This window comes from Pelophylax lessonae (assembly GCF_965119305.1).
Source record: "Pelophylax lessonae genome assembly, chromosome: 4".
In the NCBI taxonomy this organism is placed as follows: domain Eukaryota; kingdom Metazoa; phylum Chordata; class Amphibia; order Anura; family Ranidae; genus Pelophylax; species Pelophylax lessonae.
The window spans coordinates 331754295-331777983 of NC_138771.1; the positions used below are offsets into that span (position 1 = coordinate 331754295).

A 23689-nucleotide genomic window follows, 5' to 3' on the forward strand; every position below is an offset into this window, starting at 1 on the left:
TAGATAACTATATTTGATAAATGTAGGGTAAATGGAGGTAATTGGCGCTGTCAGGCGTATAAATTAGGGAATATAAATATGTCTATGGGTACACTGATGATATGAAGTGAATAAATAGAAAGTGTCAAATCATAAATTAAAATGTGATATAGTGGATCCTTATAAAGTGTACAAAATATATATATATATAAATTTAAAATAATTAATAAAAATATTATCGTGATATATGTGTAAATATAAATAATAAATATTAAAAATCCATTCAGTGTGTGATCCTAAAAGGTATAAATATGATTCAATCCCAAATTAAATGACTAAAATCAATACATTAAGTGGTATATTACATACATTAATTAACCTCAATAAATAGATAAGGTGCTAATAGTAAAGTGTATAAATGTGCTAGTGAGCCAAACAGTATATAGCAATATATAATTTATATATAAAAAATCAAATCATAAATAGTGTCCCAGCAATTTGAATAAAAAATGTCCATATAGGTAATTGTAAAATACTGGCGCCACAAATATGAATAAGTCCCAAGATGTAAAAGGAGAAGGGATTAACAGAAAAAAGTGGATTCCAGGGGTTCCAGAATAATGGGGGTGCTCAATAAAGGAATAAGTGCTCCCCTCGTATTACTCCCGCACTCACCAGATGGTGGTACCCCCACAGGGGTAAACAGCGTTTGGGGTGACTCTCAGAGGTCCCTCCGAAGGCTGGCTAGTAATCCACTTAATCCCGACCTCTTATAGTGTACTTTTCTCCAGGGAGAGTTGATAGAAAATAACTCCTCTTAAGTACTCCGATGTAAGTGTGAGAGATCCGGATGAGGGAAGAAAGAAAGGGGCTCCAATAGTGAAGTATTGCAGTAAAAAAGTGCTTTATTAAACATAAGATTACAATACTCACATTCAGTATAAGAGAAAATGTGCACGTATGTCCTAGGGACCGCATCCACTATATCACGTTTTAATTTATGATTTGACACTTTCTATTTATTCACTTCATATCATCAGTGTACCCATAGACATATTTATATTCCCTAATTTATACGCCTGACAGCGCCAATTACCTCCATTTACCCTACATAATGAGTAATACGATTCGTAAACGGATCCACACTGCAAACTCAATTGGCAAAAATTCTGAAAATCCACAGATAGACTGATTGTTTTCTCATAAATTTGTTTAGTGTCACTTTGTCACAAAATAAGTTTGGCTTCGCTTTAAACACCAATCTATATATTGTTTTTGTTTGTTTCCACATTTTCAAATGTTGATACAGGATTTAATCACCTGTTTATTGTTTCAGGCCTGGTTCACACCTATGCAGGTTGCAGTTGATGCATATTCCAGGTGCATTTTGTGTTTTTTTTAATACACGTTTTTGATCTATTGAAGTCTATGGAACCAAAAAACACAACCCCGCTGGTCCCTGGCCCTTTCCATAAAATGCACAGATTTAAACGTGACTCATAGGAAACCATGTTAATAGTTGACCATTGTTGATGGTTGACTATGACTGTAGTGTATTATATAGCTGTGAACCAGGCCTAAGCGCTGCTTCTTTATACTATTGTACTTCTGCTGTTGGTGTCACAATCACTTAAGCAGCTGCTTATTTTGAACAGATATGCTCCAGCGCAGGTTTTCCATTTAAATCTTTTAAAGTAAGACATAAAAAAATTAGACTTTGCAGGGATGGTGGAAACCCCTCCTACAGATATTTGGCAGTGGACGGTGTCCACTGCTTATCAGTGCAGCTTATCAGAGCCCCATAAGTGAAGCCTCATCAGTGCCCATCAGTGCAGCTTCATCAGTGAAACCTCATCAATGCCCATCAGTGCAATCTCATCAATGCCCATCAGTGCAGCCTCATCAGTGAAGCCCCATCAGTGCAGCATATTAATGCCGCCTTATCATTCCCCCATCAGAGCCACCTTATCATTGCCCATTAGTGCTGCCTTATTAGTGCAACTTATCAGTGCCCCATAAGTGCAGCATATCAGTGCCCATCAATGCAGCAGGGGATCACCGGGAGGAATTGGGAGGATTGCCGACCTTATCACACAAAGCGGGGATCTCCCACTGTGACACAGCTGATCTATAAAACGCCGACCGCTGTCAAACAAAGTCCCACCTCCTGGACCAGCATTGGTCTGCTGTCTATCATAGGAGCCAGTCCAGGAGGTGGGAATTTGTGGCACACTGGGGGATCCCCACTCTGTGTGATCCGGCCATCAATCCCCACGATTCTTACTGTGATTCCCCTGCAGCATTAACAAAGGGACAGAAGTGCATCCCTGCTTGCTGGAAAAGAGAACTACAAATGGGCTGTGCCAAGACCAGTGGCTGGGGGAATAGGAGGAATAGCAGCCAACGGTCTTACAAACAGGAAATCACAAGGCAGTAACGGGTTTATTGGGAAATCAGGCTATTACCGAGCAACTACTGGGCTAAAAAGATGATGGCATATTTGGAGAAGGTAGGAAATCAGCAACAAGGACATGGGAAAAAGTTTTTGCCCGGAATTCTCCTTTCAGTTTGAATCTCTCCAGGGTTTGGACCAGCTGGTCACCGGAGCGCAGGGTGAAGTGCACTCCTGTGATTCCCAAAGAGCTTTGGCCTTATTTCCCCTAAATTGCTTGTTTGTCTAGGCTAGGGGAACACTAAAAAGAAATATACTTGTCTGATCCTCCCTGCAGCTAAACCAGTCCTTGCAGCTTCTGCACCCTCGCGCTCAAGCGGTCTAAGGCTCTGACATCAAGGCTAGAGCAGGGTCCGTAGTCTGTCTACTGGTGTATTGTGGGGGAGTGTCATCTGCCAAGGTATTGGTGGATCAGGTAAGTAAAACTATTTCTCCTCACAACTGGGCAAAAGGAGCTATTCAAGTAATACTAAATCCACAGCAGTAAAATCAGTCTGTATATGGAGTAAAGAATGCTTGTTATACTCACTGTGGAACCTAAGGGGTTACTCCACTGCATTGTGTAAAAAGTCTGTTTGATCATGTCTTCTCTGATCCTCCTGTTCTTCACTGGCCTCAATCCATCTCTTGACAGTGCGGAGCCTTGGGGGCAATCTACACATGCTCAGTTTGGTGTATATTGCTAGACAGTTTTTTTTTCTTGGGAGAGTGCATGTGATCAGCACAGCGCTAATCAGCACTGTCCAGACAGAGGGTCAGGGTTCTTGCACCTCATAGGACAGTTAAGCCCCGTACACACGTACTGATCGTTGGCCGAACGATCGGCCGTCTTTTGTCCAGGGCTGTCTTGTCTGTTGAAAACTGCAAAAGACTGCACACGAATTTTGTTGGCCAACAACAGCCGACTGCAGAAGTGATGTCATGTGATGGTTAACTTTCCTTGTCTTTTTTTTCTTTTCTGAATATGCCCAGTCTTGCTAATCTGCTGTCTGTCGGCCAAAATCTGCACTGACTGGCGAACAATCGGCCGATCTGGTGACGGCCAACAAATATTTTAAAGTCTGCACGCCAGATTCTGTTCGGCCGAAAATGCGCTGTCGGAAGCATTATACTAACAAGCCTACAATCGGCCGATCGGCCGGCAGCCGAATATTTACGGCCGACAATCGGTACGTGTGTACGGGGCTTTAGGGTCTTTTCACACGGGCTTTCTGCCCAGCAGACTCTGTTTTGCTCAGCGGGGATTTATCTACCGATCCCTGCTGAGCAGGCCGATGACAGGTCTGTCTCCGCTCTGTGTGCAGAGACAGACCTGTCAGATCCCCACTCTCCTCTTTAGGGAGATCCGATGATAACGGACTGCCTGTCCGTTTTCATCCAATCCTATCCGATCCTTAAGACGGATTGGAAAATAGGCTTTCCATCCGTCTGGATTTCACGGACAGGACCGGATAGCAGCGGGTGTCAGTGGAGATGTCACCACTGACATTCGCTGCTCCATAGGGATGCATGGAGCATCCGATCAGGTCCACCTGAAAAATTGGCAGGCGGACCTGATCAGAAAGCCCATGTGAAAGGGGCTCTAGAGGAGAATGAGAAGTCCTACAAGCTTTAACCAGACACTGTTAGTAGTCATAAGACTGCTGATAAGAAAGTATTTAGCAGTTTATATTTCCATGTTCCGTGTACTGCAGGAGATCCGATATAGTAAATGCAGGGTCCTGAGTCTAGTAACACTTTAACTCTTGCAGTGCAAGCACAGACCCATTGCGAGGGATCATTTTTGTTGGGCTTTAAATAAGCAGCACATAGCAAGAAAGACAATGCTTGAATTGTTATAACTGCTTTCCTTTCTCCACAGTATTTCAGCTTTTAGTCAAATCAGTGTAGTTTTAGTATGACCTAAATAGGGAAGATTATTTTTTTTCCCATGTAAAATGACCCTGGTAATGTCTGTTTTTTGGTTCCTCATTACCTGTGTTGTCCTATTTGTTTTTGCAGTTTTGTTGTGCTTTTGTATCATCTCATGACTGTAATAAAGAGTATTTAATGTGGCATTTTATAGCTCTGTTATGACGATTAAGGCTAGAGTTCATCTGGAATAAATGTTAGAAACGGCATTGAAGATCGTGTGTGTGCATTACTGCATGGTCATTGCAAAGTAGAACAGTGTAAATACTTGGTTTAGCCTGGCCAAAAGTAAAGGCCTGGTAAGCCTCTTCAAATCATCTGGTTGCATAAGTAATCTCTGACTATGTTCTGTGGTATAATAAGGGTCGCGCAACGGTTCAGAGATCCTAATGAAAATGCAGAATGTTATCATCATTCATTTGGACAGAAGAGAATTAAAAAAAAAAAATACATATTTTGTTTCTGTTCTTTGAAGAGCCATGTTATTAGATCCTTATAACCAAAGCCATTTCTCAATCATAGGCTCAGGAACCAGAATGGGGTTTTAAACCTAAAACAAAGTTTGTATTGCAACGTTCTGGTCTATAGTTGTGGTGGCTGCATTCGTTTTCTGTTTTAGAAACTTTTTTTTCCCTTTATTTTCAACTGGTGATCTGGCCAGTAATGCACTTCCTGTCATGGGGTGGTTCCACTCAGGGCCGGGACAAGGGGTAGGCAGAAAGGGCGGCTGACCTGGGCGCAATGGTTTAATGCAGGGGTTGCCCTGACCCCAACCCTATGATAAGGAGGGGGGGTGCAGTTTGGCATCTTTTCCCTGGGCCCTTGATGACCTTGTCCCAGCACTGGTTCCACTACTCTGGGAGAGGGACATAGACACCTTTCAAAAGCAAAAACCTAGAAATGGAGAGAGGGAAGGTACCCTCTCTGGAGGGTTGCTAAAGAAGAGCTCACAGGGATTGGTTTGTGCAAAAACAAAATATAACCTTTATTAAATTTGTACAAACAAAAAATATTAATCGATAAAGATAGATACAAAGATAAAAAACTACCTAGTTACAAATTGAAACTCGGTAGCTGATAGCCGACCCCTCGGATCGGTGTCGGTTGTGCATGAAATGCAAATGCACCAACCTTGCCTAGCACCTGTGGCACCTACTGGGGTTCTGTTTTAGGAGCTTGCTGTGGGGAGCGGGTGACATATGATAAAATTCATTTGGGTCACCACTTCACTCAACCCTGTGTGTGGAGGTGTCTTTTGCTCTGTGTTCAGTTTATGTAAAAGTGGTGTGTACCTAGGTAATGCTCAATGGTGAGTATAGTAATGACCGGCAGAGGGCAAAAGGACCTGCTTAATGTAAGCAAGGACTGTCCATGTTCGGGTGATATAAATTGCACATAATTGCAACCAATCAAATGTTGAGGAAGAATATGGTATATCACAAATCTAAATATACACATTAGAAGGGGTGGCCACCCGACATGTAAACAGTTGCTGATTCCCTGTGGAGATCTCAGGGACTGTTCGGCACTTCCATAATCATAGGGACAGAGAGTCTAGTCATATGATGGGGGTGGTGTATGTATCACCCGGTAGGTATGGGACACGGATAGGATCTTACTGGATCCACAATTTGCGGTGACAATGAAGTATTGATGGGACTTCAGTCTCAGCCTGTGGTGCACGGAGGGAGCAGGCCAGTCCGGAACTGGGGTGGTATTACCACAGCCAAAGATGGATCCAGGATATACCTGTCCTATAATGTGTGTAGTGATACTGATCAGGGATGGGGCCCACCTAGTCAGAGGAAAAAGGTATACCACTTTCTTGAAAAAAACTTTCCCCTCAATGGAGCACAAAACGAGTTCCTCTTGGAAATCCTGGAATTCGCGCTTGGAAACAACTATTTCCAATTCCTAGGCCACTTCTACCAACAGGTCAGGGGCACAGCCATGGGAGCACCATGGGCACCCTCCTACGCTTGCCTCCATTTAGGCATGTGGGAGGAAGAGATAGTCAGGGCCTCATCTATGTACCACAGCCATGCCTTAATGTGGCTGAGGTATATAGATGACGTTCTGATGGTCTGGAAAGGCACGGAATTGCACCTTGAAGAGTTTATGGATGAGCTAAACGCCAATAATCGCAACATCCGCCTGACTTATACAGTAGATAAAAAGCAGATCTCATTCCTTGATCTCAACATCCGCCTGCATGAGGGCAGATTGCTGACATCTACATTCAGGAAAACTACTGCAGCAAATACCCTACTAATGGCTGATAGCTCTCACCCTGAGCCTCTGAAAAGAGGTATACCGGTGGGACAATTTATTAGACTCAAGAGGAATTGCTCAGAACATGGTGACTACATAGCGGAATCCCGTGAATTATACAACAGGTTCAGGGAACGTGGGTATTCCCACAGGACTCTTCGGAGTGCCAAAAGAAAGGTGGGTCTAAAAACTAGGGAACAACTCCTAAAACCCAAGGACACCAACATGACTGATCAGAACCCGGCAACACAGCCTCGACTGATCACGAGATTCGGTAGCCAATGGCAAGAGGTCCGGACAGTGCTGGAGAAACACTGGCATGTCCTACAAAAAACCGATAGGTTGAAAGATATAGTAGGCCCTAGACCATCAATAGTTGCAAGAAGGGCAAAAAACCTAGGGGACCACCTTATGCACTCTGAGTTTACCAAAGACAATACTCAGAGAAGCTGGCTCACTGATCTCCCCAAAATGAAGGGCATGTTCCCGTGTGGACACTGCCATATCTGCCGATTTGTCGAGAAAACGGATGTTTTCACGGATGCATTTGGCTCTAAGGAGTACAACATCATCTCCTTTATAAATTGCAGTACCTCACGAGTACTGTATCAAATCATATGCCCCTGCAAGAAAATATACGTTGGGAAGACCAAAAGAACCCTCAGGATAAGAATAGGCGAACATCTAAAGAGCATTAGGCTCAAGGAGGAAACCCCCATTGCCCAGCATTTCCTTGAAACACATGGAGGTGATGTAAAAGGGCTCAAGGTGAAAGGGTTTTGGACCCTTAACATCTCGGCACGTAGGGGTGACTTCGATAGAATACTCCTACGTGAAGAGAAAGCCTGGATCTTTAGGCTAGGCACCCTAACACCGTCTGGACTGAACAATGAGCTCAGTCTTAAGGTATTCCTAGATCCTTAGTGTACCCACTTCATGGAGTAATCAGATGGTTTAGCCACTAGGACCTCTTCAAACTTTAAGAGGAGGAACACTGGCCCAGTTTGCTACAATATTATATCCATCCCCAACCTGGCCCAATGGGCAAATATCCAGATACTTCGGTTTGCCCCTACATATCCTCTAATAATTCCTTCCTCTATGGTATATTTTCCTCAGGCTGTTTTCCATGTATGTATAAGTACCTCCCACAAACAATATATGGAATTTCGCAAAATAATAAATTTCCTCAATAATATATATATTTTTTACAAAAACAGAGACTCGATCCACCGATCCTCCATGCTAATGTCAAGCATTTGATCTCCTCTGGGGGACTGCACTTTATCAGCTTATCAATGACGGCATGCGTAGTACATAAATAGCTATGCTACCATCTCTGTAAATTGACAAGCCACAAAGTCAGAATACTCTTATTAAGATTTGTGCATATGTTTTTATATGCTCGTTCTGTTTTTAAATATTTTCTCTGCCACTGAGCACTTACAAATGTGATATCACTGTCTGACCACAAGATGGCGATAGTCTGCATTATGGGACAGCTGAAATCAATTGCCAAAAAAAATCTGGGCTACTATTTATTCTGCCCAAAGAGACTACACCATTAAGTTCTGAAGAAGCGTGCGCGGGCACGCGAAACTAGTCAACTGGTCGACGCCAGCACCTGATAGGCACAGTAGGAAGCTTACCTACCTTCCAGAGGACCAGCACGGCACACCCACGTGGGACGCCAGAAGCAAGCGGCGCCGTAGGAGCGGCGGCATTTCACAGTCTGAGAGAGCATCGCAGTGAGAGAGCTTTCCGGCTGCACTTCCGGAGGTCTGAGCACCGGCCAGGGTGTGCATCCCACTGCAAGGGACAAGAGGAGACACACCATTCACTGTGAGTAGATGACTGATCAGAGGTACTGGACTTCTTCATCCCACATCTGAGTCAGAGAGGTAAGGCGAGCGATACGATCCCCACACACAGATACTGTATGTAACATATCCTTGATGGACTGACCCAGGATTATGGATGGATCACCGCTACTAAGCCCTTTTTCCTCTGACTAGGTGGGCCCCATCCCTGATCAGTATCACTACACACATTATAGGACAGGTATATCCTGGATCCCTCTTTGGCTGTGGTAATACCTCCCCAGTTCCGGACTGGCCTGCTCCCTCCGTGCACCACAGGCTGAGACTGAAGTCCCATCAATACTTCATTGTCACCGCCAATTGTGGATCCAGTAAGATCCTATCCGTGTCCCATACCTACCGGGTGATACATACACCACCCCCATCATATGACTAGACTCTCTGTCCCTATGATTATGGAAGTGCCGAACAGTCCCTGAGATCTCCACAGGGAATCAGCAACTGTTTACATGTCGGGTGGCCACCCCTTCTAATGTGTATATTTAGATTTGTGATATACCATATTCTTCCTCAACATTTGATTGGTTGCAATTATGTGCAATTTATATCACCCGAACATGGACAGTCCTTGCTTACATTAAGCAGGTCCTTTTGCCCTCTGCCGGTCATTACTATACTCACCATTGAGCATTACCTAGGTACACACCACTTTTACATAAACTGAACACAGAGCAGAAGACACCTCCACACACAGGGTTGAGTGAAGTGGTGACCCAAATGAATTTTATCATATGTCACCCGCTCCCCACAGCAAGCTCCTAAAACAGAACCCCAGTAGGTGCCACAGGTGCAAGGCAAGGTTGGTGCATTTGCATTTCATGCACAACCGACACCGATCCGAGGGGTCGGCTATCAGCTACCGAGTTTCAATTTGTAACTAGGTAGTTTTTTATCTTTGTATCTATCGTTATCGATTAATATTTTTTGTATGTACTGCACCCAAATTTAATAAAGGTTACATTTTGCTTTTGCACAAACCAATCCCTGTGAGCTCTTCTTTAGCAACCCTCCAGAGAGGGTACCTTCCCTCTCTCCATTTCTAGGTTTTTGGTCACATGCCTGGTTGCGTAGGGTTCCCGGATCAAACTATCCGTATGGGTATGCTTTAATAAGGTCAGATTTGACTGACCTTAAGGCGACTGGATCCCATCCACAGCACAGCCTTTTATCTGTAGGACCTTTCAAAAGCAGCATTGTCAGTCTTGGGAAGGGTAGTGTTATAGATGCACACTTGCGTGGTCCAGGAACTGGCACAGAAAATGTGCCAAAACACACATTGCGTTTGTGGTGCCAATATCTCCTAATGACACCCCAAATGTGGCTATCAGACATGCGTTTGATTGTGCTACAAATGCACATTACAAAAACACGCAAGGCTCACTGGCAAAAAAGGGTACAGGAGTTTGTGGAATGTAAGGAAGCCCGTTTAAGTGAAATGGCTGCCCTGTGCTGTCGCACAACAAGCACGCATGTACATGTCACACAGGTGTAAATAGGGCTTTACAAATTTCTGCCAAACTCCAGCTAAGAGTTTTTATGTTAGTATAGCAACAGTTTTTCTTCCCCTTTTGGGATCACCAGGTGAAAACAAAAGCGAAAAAGCCTAAAAAGAAATCTAATGCAGTCCCCACATCTAGGAATTGATTAACTGTAATATATTCTATTTTAGGTTTTTGGTTTAACAAACCTTGCAGAATTCTTACTGAACCAAACCCCCAGTTATTAGAACCTAAAAATTGCAAACTTCCTTCAAAATTGCTGAATTTGGTTAATTATGTTGTTGACCCTCTGGTCTACAAATGTTCAAACTGTTTCAAGAGGAACTGCACTGCATCTGGGCACCACAAATCAAAAACGCTATTTCATTAATTTTTATTATTTAATGCTACTCCATCCATCTATGTCTCCATGCTTTATTTTGCTGAGAAATAATCTAAAAAAATGCCCCCTGGGGCAGATGATTCATATATAATTTACTTCCTGGAATCCGCCTCAGGCATTGGTTGAGCGGAGGACCCTCCCTCCCCTCCTGAAGACTCCTGGGATGGATGACCTCATTCGCTGATGCCTGGAAACTAGGAAGTAACTGAAGAAATGCAAACAAAAAAAAAAGTATAAAACCAGTAAATGGAATATACTTTCCTATCTATTTACTAATGCTGGCAGCATAAGGATTAGAAATAGTCCATGTTGATTGAGAGAGTGAAGTTCCACTTTCAGTTCTGCCCACTGTAGATCCTATTCTGTCCGCTCTGCCACTGTGTACCTGATTTAGGCAAAAGAAAATGGTAATTTTTTTATTTGCCTTTGAAAAAAATTTAGACTTCCAAGGGACTGAGCCTGGAACTGACTAGTTGGGATCTGCTTACATCATAATGCAGTCATAATGGCAGCGGCAGAGAGGACAGTGTGGGTCCCAAAGACTTCACATGCACTTGGCAACAGAGCTGAGGCTGTCAATCCCTCCCCAGTCACCTTTTTTCTCTTGGTGTCAGGAAAACTTGTCCAAAGTGATTCATGCAGATAGCAGAGGAACAAGGCAGCAGACAGAAATGACACTTAGTGCTCTATATTGAAACAAGTACACACTATAGAGGGATATGTTTTGTTCATTTTTCATTTCTGAGGTTTACAACCACTTTAAGGTATGAAGGAGATTGTGGCCTGCTTCCCTGTCACAGTACCGGGGCAAAGCAGCCGATTACAAGGCTCAAGCACTGTCTAGTGGACTTTTCTGACACAGTTGATATATGTGCCAGTTGCAGCCAAAGGTGGAAGGGTGAAGCAGGTAAGGTAAGTAGAAGTTTTTGAGATATCCACTCTCCAGAAAAAATAGCTCTTTGTTTTGCATTGGCAAAGTGACAGTGTCTCCAAAAATACATTTAATTATGCATTAATGAATTCAGAGATTAGTTAATGTGTATGGTGTTATATCTGCCTGAAGTTCAGGTTTATTTGTTGAGCAAGGAGTCAGTGTTCTGGAACTTTGCGGCGATTTGAAAAAGTAGTTCCTGCACACCTTTTGGTGATTTTGGGTGTGACTTGCCATAGACATCTGTGCATGAAGCCACTTAGTGTCTTCAAAGTCGCACCTAAAGTTGCCCTGAGATGCGGCTTGGAGATTGTGTGATTTCAGATGAAATTGCACGATTTCAAAGCCACATTTAATGTCAATTAGGGCTAAATGTCTGCTAAAGCCAAAGTGTAGTTAATGAAAATTTTACTTTTTTTTTTTTTGTAATTTAGAATTTTTTTCTTTCTTACAATCCTGTCATTCATTTTACATTAACATATTCAAATTCACCCAAGATGGCAGGTATATTTTATAAGAAAGTTTAATTCTGTCTGTTTATTTACAGCGGATTTTGGGGTTTCTGCAAAAAATGTGAAGACTCTACAGAGAAGGGATTCCTTCATCGGAACTCCATACTGGTAAGAAAGTAAATGTCTCTCTAAAGTGTGGCAAATGTTTTCATGGGCTGTGTAGGTTCTAAAGTGCATTTCCATTTGCAGTTTAATTTCACCCAGTCGATATCCTCCTTGTAAGCCAGGCACACACTTTGCAAACTGTTTACTTTAATTTAACTTCCTCAAAGAATGGATGAATGAAATTGGTATTAAACCCAAAAAGCAAACCTTTATTATATTGCCATTCAGGCAAGGTCGTGGCTCCTTGCCTGAATGGATGCTCGGGTGCCCCCATAGCAAGCTGCTTGCTGTGGGGGCACTCAACAGGTTGGAGGGGCTAGGAGAGCTGAAGAGGGACCCGAGAAGAGGAGGATCCAGGCTGCTCTGGGCAAAACCAACTGCACAGAGGTGAGTAATAACATGTTTGTTATTTTTAAAAAAAGGGACTTGACTTGAATAACCATTTACCACTGACAGGGATGCTTACAATGATCCGCTTTTATTAATTTATGTAAAACCTTTATCGCATAAAGGAAAAAGAAAAAACAGTTACTGTAATTGTTTGTACAACTGCAGGTGAGCTGGAGATTGGCTTCAATTAGTTTGTGTATCTAAATCTGCTAGTCCATCTAACACTCCTCTCCCCCTAGACTGACAATGCTGCTGTCAAAAGGAGCCCTTGTGCTCTTTTATCCAGATTGGGGGCATTCTAATTAGTGATCGACTGATATAGTTTTTTTAATGCCGACACCGATAATTTTGGTCAGCGGATATTGGTATCGGCCGATCTTTTCGGACATGTAAAAAAAAAATGTTTTTAATTTTTTTTTTTTTTACAAAGATATTTCTTGTGGAGGGATCTGGGGGTCTAAAAGACCCCAAACCCCTCATCGGCACTGAAAAGCATTCGAAACGCCAAGTTTGGCTGTTTTGAATGCTGTCAGTTTTTTAATTCGGCGCCGAGTACCCAGAAGTGATGTCATGACATCACTTCCGGGTTTTTTACATGAAGACTCGATCAGAACCGAATGCGGCTTTTATCGGGTCTTCTCTTCGGCGGTGGTGGAGGTAGGATGCCCGGGTCTCCCGGTGGGACGTGCCGCGGAAGGCGGCGGGAGGGGGGGGGACGTCCCCTCCCTCTCCTTGTAATGACAACCGAGCGGCTTCTCAGCCGCATCGGTTGTCATTACAAGTCAGCCAACTGTCAGCTATGGACACCGACTGGTACCGGGATGATGCCTCTAGCTGCAGGCATCACTCTGGTACAAGCACTTTCCCTAAATATCAGCAATATGGGTAACCTCAAGGGCCGATTCCGATATATCGGGGAAAGTGCATATCGGCCCCCGATATATCGGTGTTGCCGATAATCGGTCGATCTCTAATTATAATACAGGTGGTGTGTTACTGGCCAAAACACCAGGTGAAAACAGAGGGGAAAAAAGCCTAAAAAAGAACACTAATGCAGCCATCACATCTAATGATTGGAAAGCTGCAATATACCGTATATACTTGAGTATAAGCCGACCCGAATATAAGCCGAGACCCCTACTTTTGCCACAAAAAAGTGGGAAAACTTATTGACTCGAGTATAAGCCTAGGGGGGGAAATGCTGCAGCTACTGGACCCAACTGGACCACCACGAGACACAAAATAGGGGCTACGGGCATGGTACAGGAGATGGCGCAGGTCATAGTACAGGCATTGCACAGGTCATGGTAAGGGCATGGCACAGGTCAGGGCACAGGTGATGGTACAGGCATGACACAGGTGAAGGTATAGGCATGGCACAGGTCATGATACATGCATGTTACAGGTCATGGTACAGGCATGGCACAGGTCACGGTACAGGCATGGCACAGGTCACGGTACAGGCATGGCACAGGTCACGGTACAGGCATGGCACAGGTCACGGTACAGGCATGGCACAGGTCACGGTATAGGTATGGCACAGGTGATGGTATAGGCATAGTACAGGTGATGGTATAGGCATGGCACAGTATGTACAGGCATGGCACAGTATGTACAGGCATGGCACAGTATGTACAGGCATGGCACAGTAGGTATAGGCATGGCACAGTAATTACAGGCATGGCACAGTAGGTATAGGCATGGCACAGTAGGTATAGGCATGGCACAGTAATTACAGGCATGGCACAGGAGATGCAGTGCTGCGGGCATGGTACAGGAGAATGTCCTGTACCATGCCCGCAGCACTGCATGAGGAAATACCGGGGCTGCGGAGGCATCTCACTTACCTGTCGGTGAGGCGCCGTCTTCGATTTAAAAATCGCGCCACCCGGCGCCGCCATACGTCACCGCAAATGCGCCACCGATGCTCGGGAAAAGCCGAACACGTTCGGCTATTTCCGGGCATGCGGCACATGCGCAGTGACACGTCGGCGCCGAGCGGCGCCATTTTTAAAAAGACACTCCAGTCAGTGACTCGAGTATAAGCCGAGGGGTGCATTTTCAGCATGAAAAAACCTGCTGAAAAACTCGGCTTATACTCGAGTATATACGGTATTACATTTTTGGCTTTGGGTTAAATACTGCTCTAAAACATTGCAGGAGAATGGAGTGTCTCCTGTTAATATTACTTTACAGATACAGACATTATCTCAGTGGAGGTTGTACTGTATTGCTAGCTGCTCTCCCTCGTTTCCCTGCTTCTGCAGCTCTCTTAGGTGATCTGTATCTACTGGGATGTTTCCCCATGTGAAGCTGATGGATGCGGTAAACTAGCTCAGAGGAGGGCAAGCAAAATGGTGATGGGGAACTGCTAGACACTCATATGCAGGGGATTCGGGTTCTAAATGTAAAGCATGTTCCTAGGGGACATACAAATGGAATTTTATCAAAGAAGACATCCCTTTTAGATGTGCATGCTCACTAAACTAGATACCAATAATGGAATACTCCCCTTTCATGGGGAAAAAAAATAGCAAGTAAAAATATATAGTGTATACAATTGCGACTAAAGTCATATTTGAAATTGAATGTTATTAAATAATACCTTTCTTTTTCAATCTGCAGCCGCTGTAATTTTCATTAAAATGCAATGCTATATGGCTACTTGGAGGCATTGTGTACACAGATGGAGTACAGAACGCCTCCTAAAAATGTAATTCCCTGCTTGTGTGATTGGCTTACTGATTTTCCCAGAAATCTGCACTGGTCTACAAACAGATTTTTGGCATCCCCTGCAACAAAATTTTCATTTTTTTGGTGTGATACTACCAAAGGGAAATCATGTCTAAAGGGATGCAGGCCCTGCAATTTTCCCATTAGAGCCTTCCAGGTGCAGCAGCTGATTAAATATAAAATCACTCTCATTATCAGTGGTTCTCAACTCCAGTCCTCAGGACCCACTAACAGGCCAGATTTGCAAAATAACTGAAATACATCACAGCTGATATAATTTGCTGCTCAGTGATTGCAGTATTCTAGTCTGCTTCTCCCCAAGGTAATTCTCCCCAACTTCTAAAAAAAAAAAAAAAAAAAAAAAGAGGGGGGTGGAGAAAAGGTATTTATACGAGGTGGTATCAAAAAGTTTCGAGACTAGTTTTGTAACACACCAATAGATGGCAGCACAAGGCTCCACGCGCAGTCACAGGGAGCACCGACCTTCAACAGTAAGTGTGCCAAGAGGCATTGTCCTGTGTACATCGGGAGCTGTGCAACTGGTGCTATTCTGACCATGTGCATTACTATGTCTGCCATTTCATCATGGACAGCAAGTTAGAACAAATGTGAGCTTCTCACCAGAAACAACTGATCTCACTTCTGCACCAACCCTGCTCACCAGATTTGACTCCTGCAGACTTTGCCCTCTTCCCAAAGATGAAGATCCAGCTCAAAGGTCACAGCTTTGACACCGTTGAAGAGATCCAGCGCAAATTACAGAAGGTGCTTGACATGCTTTGACTAATTTCAAGGACACATTTCAGTGGCAGGAACACTGGGAGCGCTGTATTGCTGTGCCAAGGGCACTTTTTTGAAGGTGATGGTGTGTAAACGTAGATAAAGTACTTTCTTGTAAACAGAGCTAGTCTGGAAACCTTTTGATACCACCTCGTAATGTTGTTTTTTTATATGTATACACAAATGTTTTTTGATTTTCATTTCTGAACTGAAATGCTTGTTTTACAAGGTGAGGGTTTACAGTGTCTTAAAGTATTCATACCACTTGAAATTTTCCACATTTTGTCATGTTACAACCAAAAACGTAACTGGTTTTTATTGGGATTTTCTGTGATAGACCAACACAAAGTAGCACATAATTGTGAAGTGGAAGGAAAATTATAAATGGTTTTCAAAATGTTTTACAAATATGTGAAAAGTGTGGTGTGCATTTGTATTCAGGCCCCCTGAGTTGATACTTTGTAGAACCACCTTTTGCTGCGATTACAGCTGCAAGTCTTTTTGGGTATGGCTCTACCAGCTTTGCACAGCTAGAGAGTGACATTTTTGCCCATTCTTCTTTGCAAAATAACTCGAGCTCTGTCAGATTGGATTGAGAGCATCTGTGAACAGCAATTGTCAAGTCTTACAACAGATTCTCAATTGGATTTAGGTCTGGACTTTGACTGGGCCATTCTAACACATGAATATGCTTTGAGCTAAACCATTCCATTGTTGCTCTGGCTGTATGTTTAGGGTCGTTGTCCTACTGGAAGGTGAACTTCCGCCCCAGTCTCAAGTCTTCATCAACTCTGACCAGCTTCCCTGTTCCTGCTGAAGAAAAGGATCCCCACATGATGCTGCCACCACATGATGCTCTTTCATGGCGGGGATGGTGTGTTCAGGTTGATGTGCAGTGTTCGTTTTCTGCCACACATAGCATTTTGCTTTTAGGCCAAAAAGTTCAATTTTGGTCTCATCTGAGCAGAGCACCTTCTTCAACATGTTTGCTATGTCTCCCACATGACTTTTCGTAAACTGCAAACGGGACTTCTTATGGCTTTCTTTTAACAATGGCTTTCTTCTTGCCACTCTTCCATAAAGGCCAGATTTGTGGAGTTTGCGACTAATAGTTTTACCTCTGTGGACAGATTCTCCCACCTGAGCTGTGGATCTCTGCAGCTCCTCTAGAGTTAACATGGGCCTCTTGGCTGCTTCTCTGATGAATGCTCTCCTTGCCCAGCCTGTCAGTTTAGGTGGATGGCCATGTCTTGGTAGGTTTGCAGTTTTGTCCTACTCTTTCCATTTTCGAATGATGAATTGAGCAGTACTCCATGAGACATTCAAAGCTTGGGATATTATGTTAGAACCTATCCCTGCTTTAAACTTCTCCGCAACTTTATCCCTGACCTGTCTGGTGTGTTCCTTGGTCTTCATGATGCGGTTTGTTCACTAAGGTTCTCTAACAAACCTCTGAGGGCTTCACAGAACAGCTGTATTTATACTGAGATTAAATTACACACAGGTGGACTCTATTTACTAATTACAAAGAAAAAAGTGACTCTTTGTATCTCATTTACAGAGCTGGCTTCACTCAAGGGGTCTGAATACTTATCAAGAAACTGTAAACCCTCACCTTGTACAATCACTTTAAGCATAGCTCCAAGCAAACATACAGCTGAGATGCATAAATGTGAACAGTTTTTTTTTTTTTAACCTGCAAAAGGTCTTGCGATTAACACCCTTGACACATTGTACATCCATGAATGTGATCTATATATTTTGTAGTTTAATTTTGCAGATGCCCCATCGCCATTTCATCCTGCTCAATGGACAATGAACTCTTATTATAACCTTGTCCACCAATCAGGGCAGTGACCCGTGCATTTATAAGGCTAAACTAGGACACACTGGAGTCCCCTTTCTCCACTACACTGTGAGTGAGGTAGATAAGCTCGGGTAACTTAAGGGGAAGTTGAAAAACGTTCCCCTTCAGTGGCACTTCCCCCACTTTGCAAGAGTTAAGGCTCCATTCACACTTGTGTGACTTGTGATGCAACTTTGGACATCAAAGTTGTATGACAAGTCGTTTCCTATGTTTTCCAATGATAACCATTCATATACATGCAACTTAAAGTTGCATCAACTTTAAAGTAGTTCATGCACTGCTTTGGTCCGATTTTCATGCAACTTGAGGGCCATAGACTTCAATGTTAACCCTCAGAAGTTACATAAAAGTCGTACCTGAATGTTATACAATGCAACTTGTGTGCAACAGTTGTCCATTATCACTGGTCAAAGCCAAAGTTGTATCCAAGTTGCACTCATCCAAAGTTACGTCAAAGTTGCACTCCAAAGTTGTCGCAAATTTTGAGTCATACAAGTGTGACTAGAGACTTAAAGGGGTTGCAAAGGCAAAAGGTTTTTTATCTTAATGCATTCTATGCATTAGGATAAAATGCCTTCTGCGTGCAACAGCCCCCCTGATACTTACCTTAGGTCCCTTTCTGTCCAGCAATGTCCATGAGTGTCTCAGCCGTCCGAGATTCTCCCTCCTGATTGGCTAAGACACAGCAGCGGTGCTGTTGGCTGCCATTGCTATTTAAAGTCAGCTAGCCAATCAGGGGAGTGAGAGGGGGCGGGGCTCCGTGTCTGAGTGCACATAGAGAGCTGTGACTCGGCTCGGGTGCCCCCATAGCAAGCTGCTCGGTGTGGGGGCACTGAACATGAGGGAGAGGCCAGGAGAGCCAAAGAGGGACCCAAGAAGAGGAGGATCTGGGCTGCCCTGTGCAAACCACCGCACAGAGGAAGGAAGTATAACATGTTTGTTATTTTTATAGGAAAAAAAGGGACTTTACAATCCCTTTAATACTTGTTTACTTCCATGATACCAGTAAAATGTACCTTTGCTTATCTTATCCCTCGCTACCCTTGTCAGCGCTCTCCTCTTCTGTCCAGTTCCCTGGATTTGGGGGCAGGCCTTCAGCATCCTCACTTACACTGCAGGGTTGCTGGTCCTGTATTGTATGTGATGTCACAGTGAGACCGACCAACAGAGCATGAAAGTGAGGAAGCTTTAAGGGACTGGTTTCATGGAGTGGAGAACACATACAAGGCATGTAAAGTGCTTTCTAACTGCCCCCTTTGCAGAAATTAGCTTTTAACCCCTGCAGTGAAAGAGGAGTCCCACTGAAAGAGGTTCTTTTATTTTTTGTGTGTTTTTTTTTTCTTTATAATTTCCCCAGTGTTCAGAGTCAACAAAGTCGTCCATTTCTGTGCTATCAGACACCAGACCCTGGCACACGATGGGCAACTTGTGGGTTCTTTTACTATAGGAATATGTTGTATAGCACCTTCATGCACACCAATTATGTGATGGTTTTAACCACTTCCATACCGAGTCATAGTAATATGACGTCGGCATGGTGGTTGTACGGATCCGGGCGGGCGTCATATGACGTCCGCCCGCTCTAGCTGCTACTGCGCGCCCCCGGGGGCGCGCAGCGCAGCGATCGGGGGTGAGGCTCGTCCCTCGGACATAGCCCATCCCTGATCAAGGTAAACAGCCAATAGAAATTGGCTGTTTACCACGTGATCGGCTGTGTCAATCACAGCCGATCACATGAGCAAGTCCAGCATGAGCCGCTCGTTCTCTCTGCAATGCGTGCCCCCGGGGGCGCGCAGAGCTGCGTTCGGGGACGAGGCTCGTCCCTCGGACAGAGTCGATCCCCGATCTAGGTAAAGAGCCAATGAAATTGGCTCTTTACCACGTGACCGGCTGTGTCCAATCACAGCCGGTCACAAATGTCAACAGAGAACACGGTAACTAGCTGTCACCGTGTTCCCCTTCTCACACACTGATCCTGTGTGAGGAAGAGAGTGTGGTAACAGCTAGTTACCAAGTACAGTGCACCCCAAACACACTGATTGCCCCCCCCCAATAAAGAGCACCTGTCACTAGCCCATCAAAGTACCCGAGTACCTGTCACCAGCCCATCAGGTACTCTGATGACAGGTACTCTGGTACTCTGATGGGCTGGTGACAGGTATTCAGGTACTCTGATGAAAGGTACTTGGGTACTCTGATCACAGGTACCCGGGTACTCTGATGACAGGTACCCGGGTACTCTGATGACAGGTACCCGGGTACTCTGATGACAGGTACCCGGGTACTCTGATGACAGGTACCCGGGTACTCTGATGACAGGTACCCGGGTACTCTGATGACAGGTACCCGGGTACTCTGATGACGGGTACCCGGGTACTCTGATGATGGGTACTCGGGTACTCTGATGACGGGTACTCGGGTACTCTGATGACGGGTACTCGGGTACTCTGATGACGGGTACTCGGATACTCTGAGTACCTGTCAACGGAGTACCCGTCATCAGAGTACCTGAGTACCTGTCACCTACCCATCAGAGTACCAGAGTACCTTCCACCTGCTCATCAGAGTACCTGACTCCTGAAGTACCCAAGTACTTGCCGCCTGCTCATCAGTACCCATCACTACTCATCAGTACTCATCAGTACCTATCACGTATCAGTACTGATCATCAGTACCTATCACCTGCCTGTCACCTACCCATCAGAGTACCCGAGTACCTGTCACCTGCCTATCGGAGTACCCGAGTACCTGCCACCAGCTCATCAGTACCAGAGTACCTGTCACCTGCCCAACAAAGTACCCGAGTACCTGTCGCCCTTCATACAGCCACCATGTCCAAGTCCAAAAAGGTTTATATACGTCCTCCGTTTAAACCTAAATACCGGTGTTATGGCAGCAGATAGCTGCCATAACCCTGGTATTTTTTTAAACGGTGGACGGTTGGCTTTCCGATAAGGGTGGTCCCAGCGGCGGATTTGCCGTGGGATCACCCTTCCGGGATGGCGGAAGAGGTGCCCCCCCCCCCTCCCGCCGCGTCCGGTCCTTTTCCCCGCTTACCGGACCCGGCGAGACAGCGGGGAAAACGATCCGGTCCCAGATCCTCACAGACAGGATGTCGAGTGAGGGCAAGCTTGCCCTCACTTGACTCTATGGTCTTGGAGGACCGGTGCTACGGAAAATGTTGTTGCCTAGCAATCGGTTTAAAGGTCCTTTTTTTTTTTTTTTCATTTTATATAATAATTTTTTTTTTTTTTCTATCTTTTAGTGTACTTGTGAGATCTGAGGACTTTTTGACCCCAGATCTCACAAAAAAGAGGTCCTGTCGTGCCTTTTTCTATTACAAGTAATGTTTACATTTCTTGTAATAGAAATAAAAATGATCCTTTTTTTTTTTTTTTTTTTTGTTAAACGGTGTAAAAATAATAAATAAAATAAATAGTAAAAAAAAAAAAAAAATTAAAGCACCCTGTCCCCGTGAGCTCGCGCGCAGAAACGACGCATACGGAAACCCCGCCCACATATGTAAACGGTGTTCAAACTACACATGTGAGATATCGCCGCGATCGTTAGAGCAAGGGGAATAATTTGAGCCCTAGACCTCCTCTGTAACTCAAAGATGGCAACCTGTAGAAATTTTTAAATTGACGCCTATGGGGATTTTTAAGTACCAAAGTTTGTCACCATTCCGTGAGCGTGCGCAATTTTGAAACATGACATGTTGGGTATCTATTTACTCGGCGTAACATTATCTTTCACATTATGGAAAAAAATTGGGCTAACTTTAATGGTTTCTTATTTTTTAATTAAAAAAAGTGAATTTTTTCCAAAAAAATTGCGTTTGGAAGACCGCTGCGCAAATACGGTGTGATAAAAAATATTGCAATAATCTCCATTTTAATTTCTAGGGTCTCTGCTAAAAAAAAATATATAATGTTTGGGGGTTCTAAGCAGTTTTCTAGCAAAACAACTGATTTTAGCTTGTAAACACCAAATGTCAAAAATAGGCCTAGGCAAGTGGCTAGGATGCATGATGATGCTCCTTGGATGTTAGGCCCCTCTATATGGCTAGGCTGTGAAAAAGTCTCACACATGTGGTATTGCCATACTCAGGAGGAGTGGCAGAATGAATTTTGGGGTGTCATTTTTGCTGTGTACATGCTATGTGTTAGGAATATCCTATAAATTGACAACTTTGTGTAAAAAAAAAAAAAAAGTTTTCATTTTTTTTCCCACATTTTTCCAAACACCTGTGGAAAAAAATATGTTCAAAGGACCCATAATGCCTCAAAGAATATACGTTGGAGTGTTTGCTTTCCAAAATGGGGTCATTTTGTGGACTTTTCCATTGTATTGGTGCTCTAGGGCCTTGAAAAGTGTGATAGGTAGTAAGAAAGTTTTATGTGTATTTATGCTCCTAGAACGCCTGAAGGTGCTTCTTGGACGTGGAGTATCTTTTTGTGGCCAGGCTGTGTAAAAGTCTCACACATGTGGTATCGCCATACTCGGAAGGAGTATCAGAATGTATTTTTGGGTGTAATTTTTGCTGTGTACAGGCTATGTGTTAGAAATAGCTTATAAATTGACAACTTTGTGGGGAAAAAAAAAAGAAAAAAAAATTTTTTTCTTCATTTTCCCAAGAATTGTGGGAAAAAATTACAACTTCAAAAAACCCACCATGCCTCTTACTAAATACCTTGGACTGTCTACTTTACAAAAAGGGGTCATTTGGGCGGTATTTGTACTGTCCTGACATTTCAGGGCCTCAAGAAAGGAGATAGGCAGTCAGTACATCTGGTGTGATCAATTTTCAGTAATTGGTACCATAGCTTCTAGACTCAATAACTTTCACACAGACTAAATAATATACACTAATTTGGGTTAATTTTACCAGAGACATGTAGCAGTATACATTTTGGCCCAAATGTATGAAGAAAAATTAATTTTTTGCAAAATTTTATAATTGAAACTAAAAAAAAAGTGTTTTTTTTTTCAAAATTTTTGCTCTTTTTTTGCATATATCACGAAAAAAAAAAAACCCCAGTTGTGATCAAATACCACCAAAAGAAAGCTCTATTTGTGTGAAAAAAATGATAAAAATTTTGTTTGGTTACAGTGTAGCATGACTGAGCAATTGTCATTCAAAGTGTGAGAGTGCTGAAAGCTGAAAATTGGTCTGGGCAGGAAGGGTGTCTAACTGCTCTGTATGGAAGTGGTTAAATATTTTTATTATGTGGTCATAAATAAATTTTGTATTTTTATATATATTTGAGTACTGATTTCTTCCTTATGGGATTAATGGTGGCTACCTTTAAAGTCCTATCACCTATATGGTTTATTTCTCTATACTTTTTTCATACATGGCGACGATGACTTAACCACTTGCTGACCGCTTACTGTATATTAACATCGGCAGAGAGGCACCTACAGGCAGAATCATGTTAATAAACATCATCTGCCTGGGAGGAGCTAGGGGGCAAGCGTGCGGCGCCACTGGCACGCTTCCGCCCCCGATCGTCAGCATGGAAGCTGGCGCGTGTGTTAGGTGGCTCTGATTGCAGCCTGACACCCTCGACCTGACACCCTCGCTGAGAGAAAAGGACGGAAGGCTGATGTAAACACAGCCATCCGTCCTTCTTCCTACAATGATCACAGAGCCCATGTGATCCTGCTATATAGGATCGCATGTCTCTGTGATCATTTCAAAAGCCCAACCTCCCCACAGTTAGAATCACTCCCCTAGGCTTACATTTAACCCCTTGATCACCAACAGTAGTAACCCCTTCCCTGCCAGTGTCGTCATTATAGTAACAGTGCATATTTTTAGTACTGATTACTGTAGTAATGTCACTGGTACTCCCAAAAGTGTTAAAAATGTCAGTTAGGGGTCCAATCTGTCCGCCGCAATGTCGCAGTTCAACAAAAAATCGCAGATCTCTGCCATTACTTGTAAAAAAAAAAACAATAAAAATGACACAAATCTTTCCCGTAAATAGTAGA

The 23689-nt window shown here is 43.6% G+C and overlaps 1 protein-coding gene across 1 annotated transcript in view; it reads left to right on the forward strand.

The window, feature by feature from the left end:
• STK10 (serine/threonine kinase 10) overlaps nucleotides 1-23689 on the forward strand; it is a 198911-nt gene that overhangs the window by 118940 nt on the left and 56282 nt on the right. The window contains exon 5 of the mRNA XM_082254761.1: nucleotides 11853-11925. Coding sequence (XP_082110887.1) covers nucleotides 11853-11925 — 73 coding nt within the window. The remainder of the gene's footprint in view (nucleotides 1-11852; nucleotides 11926-23689) is intronic.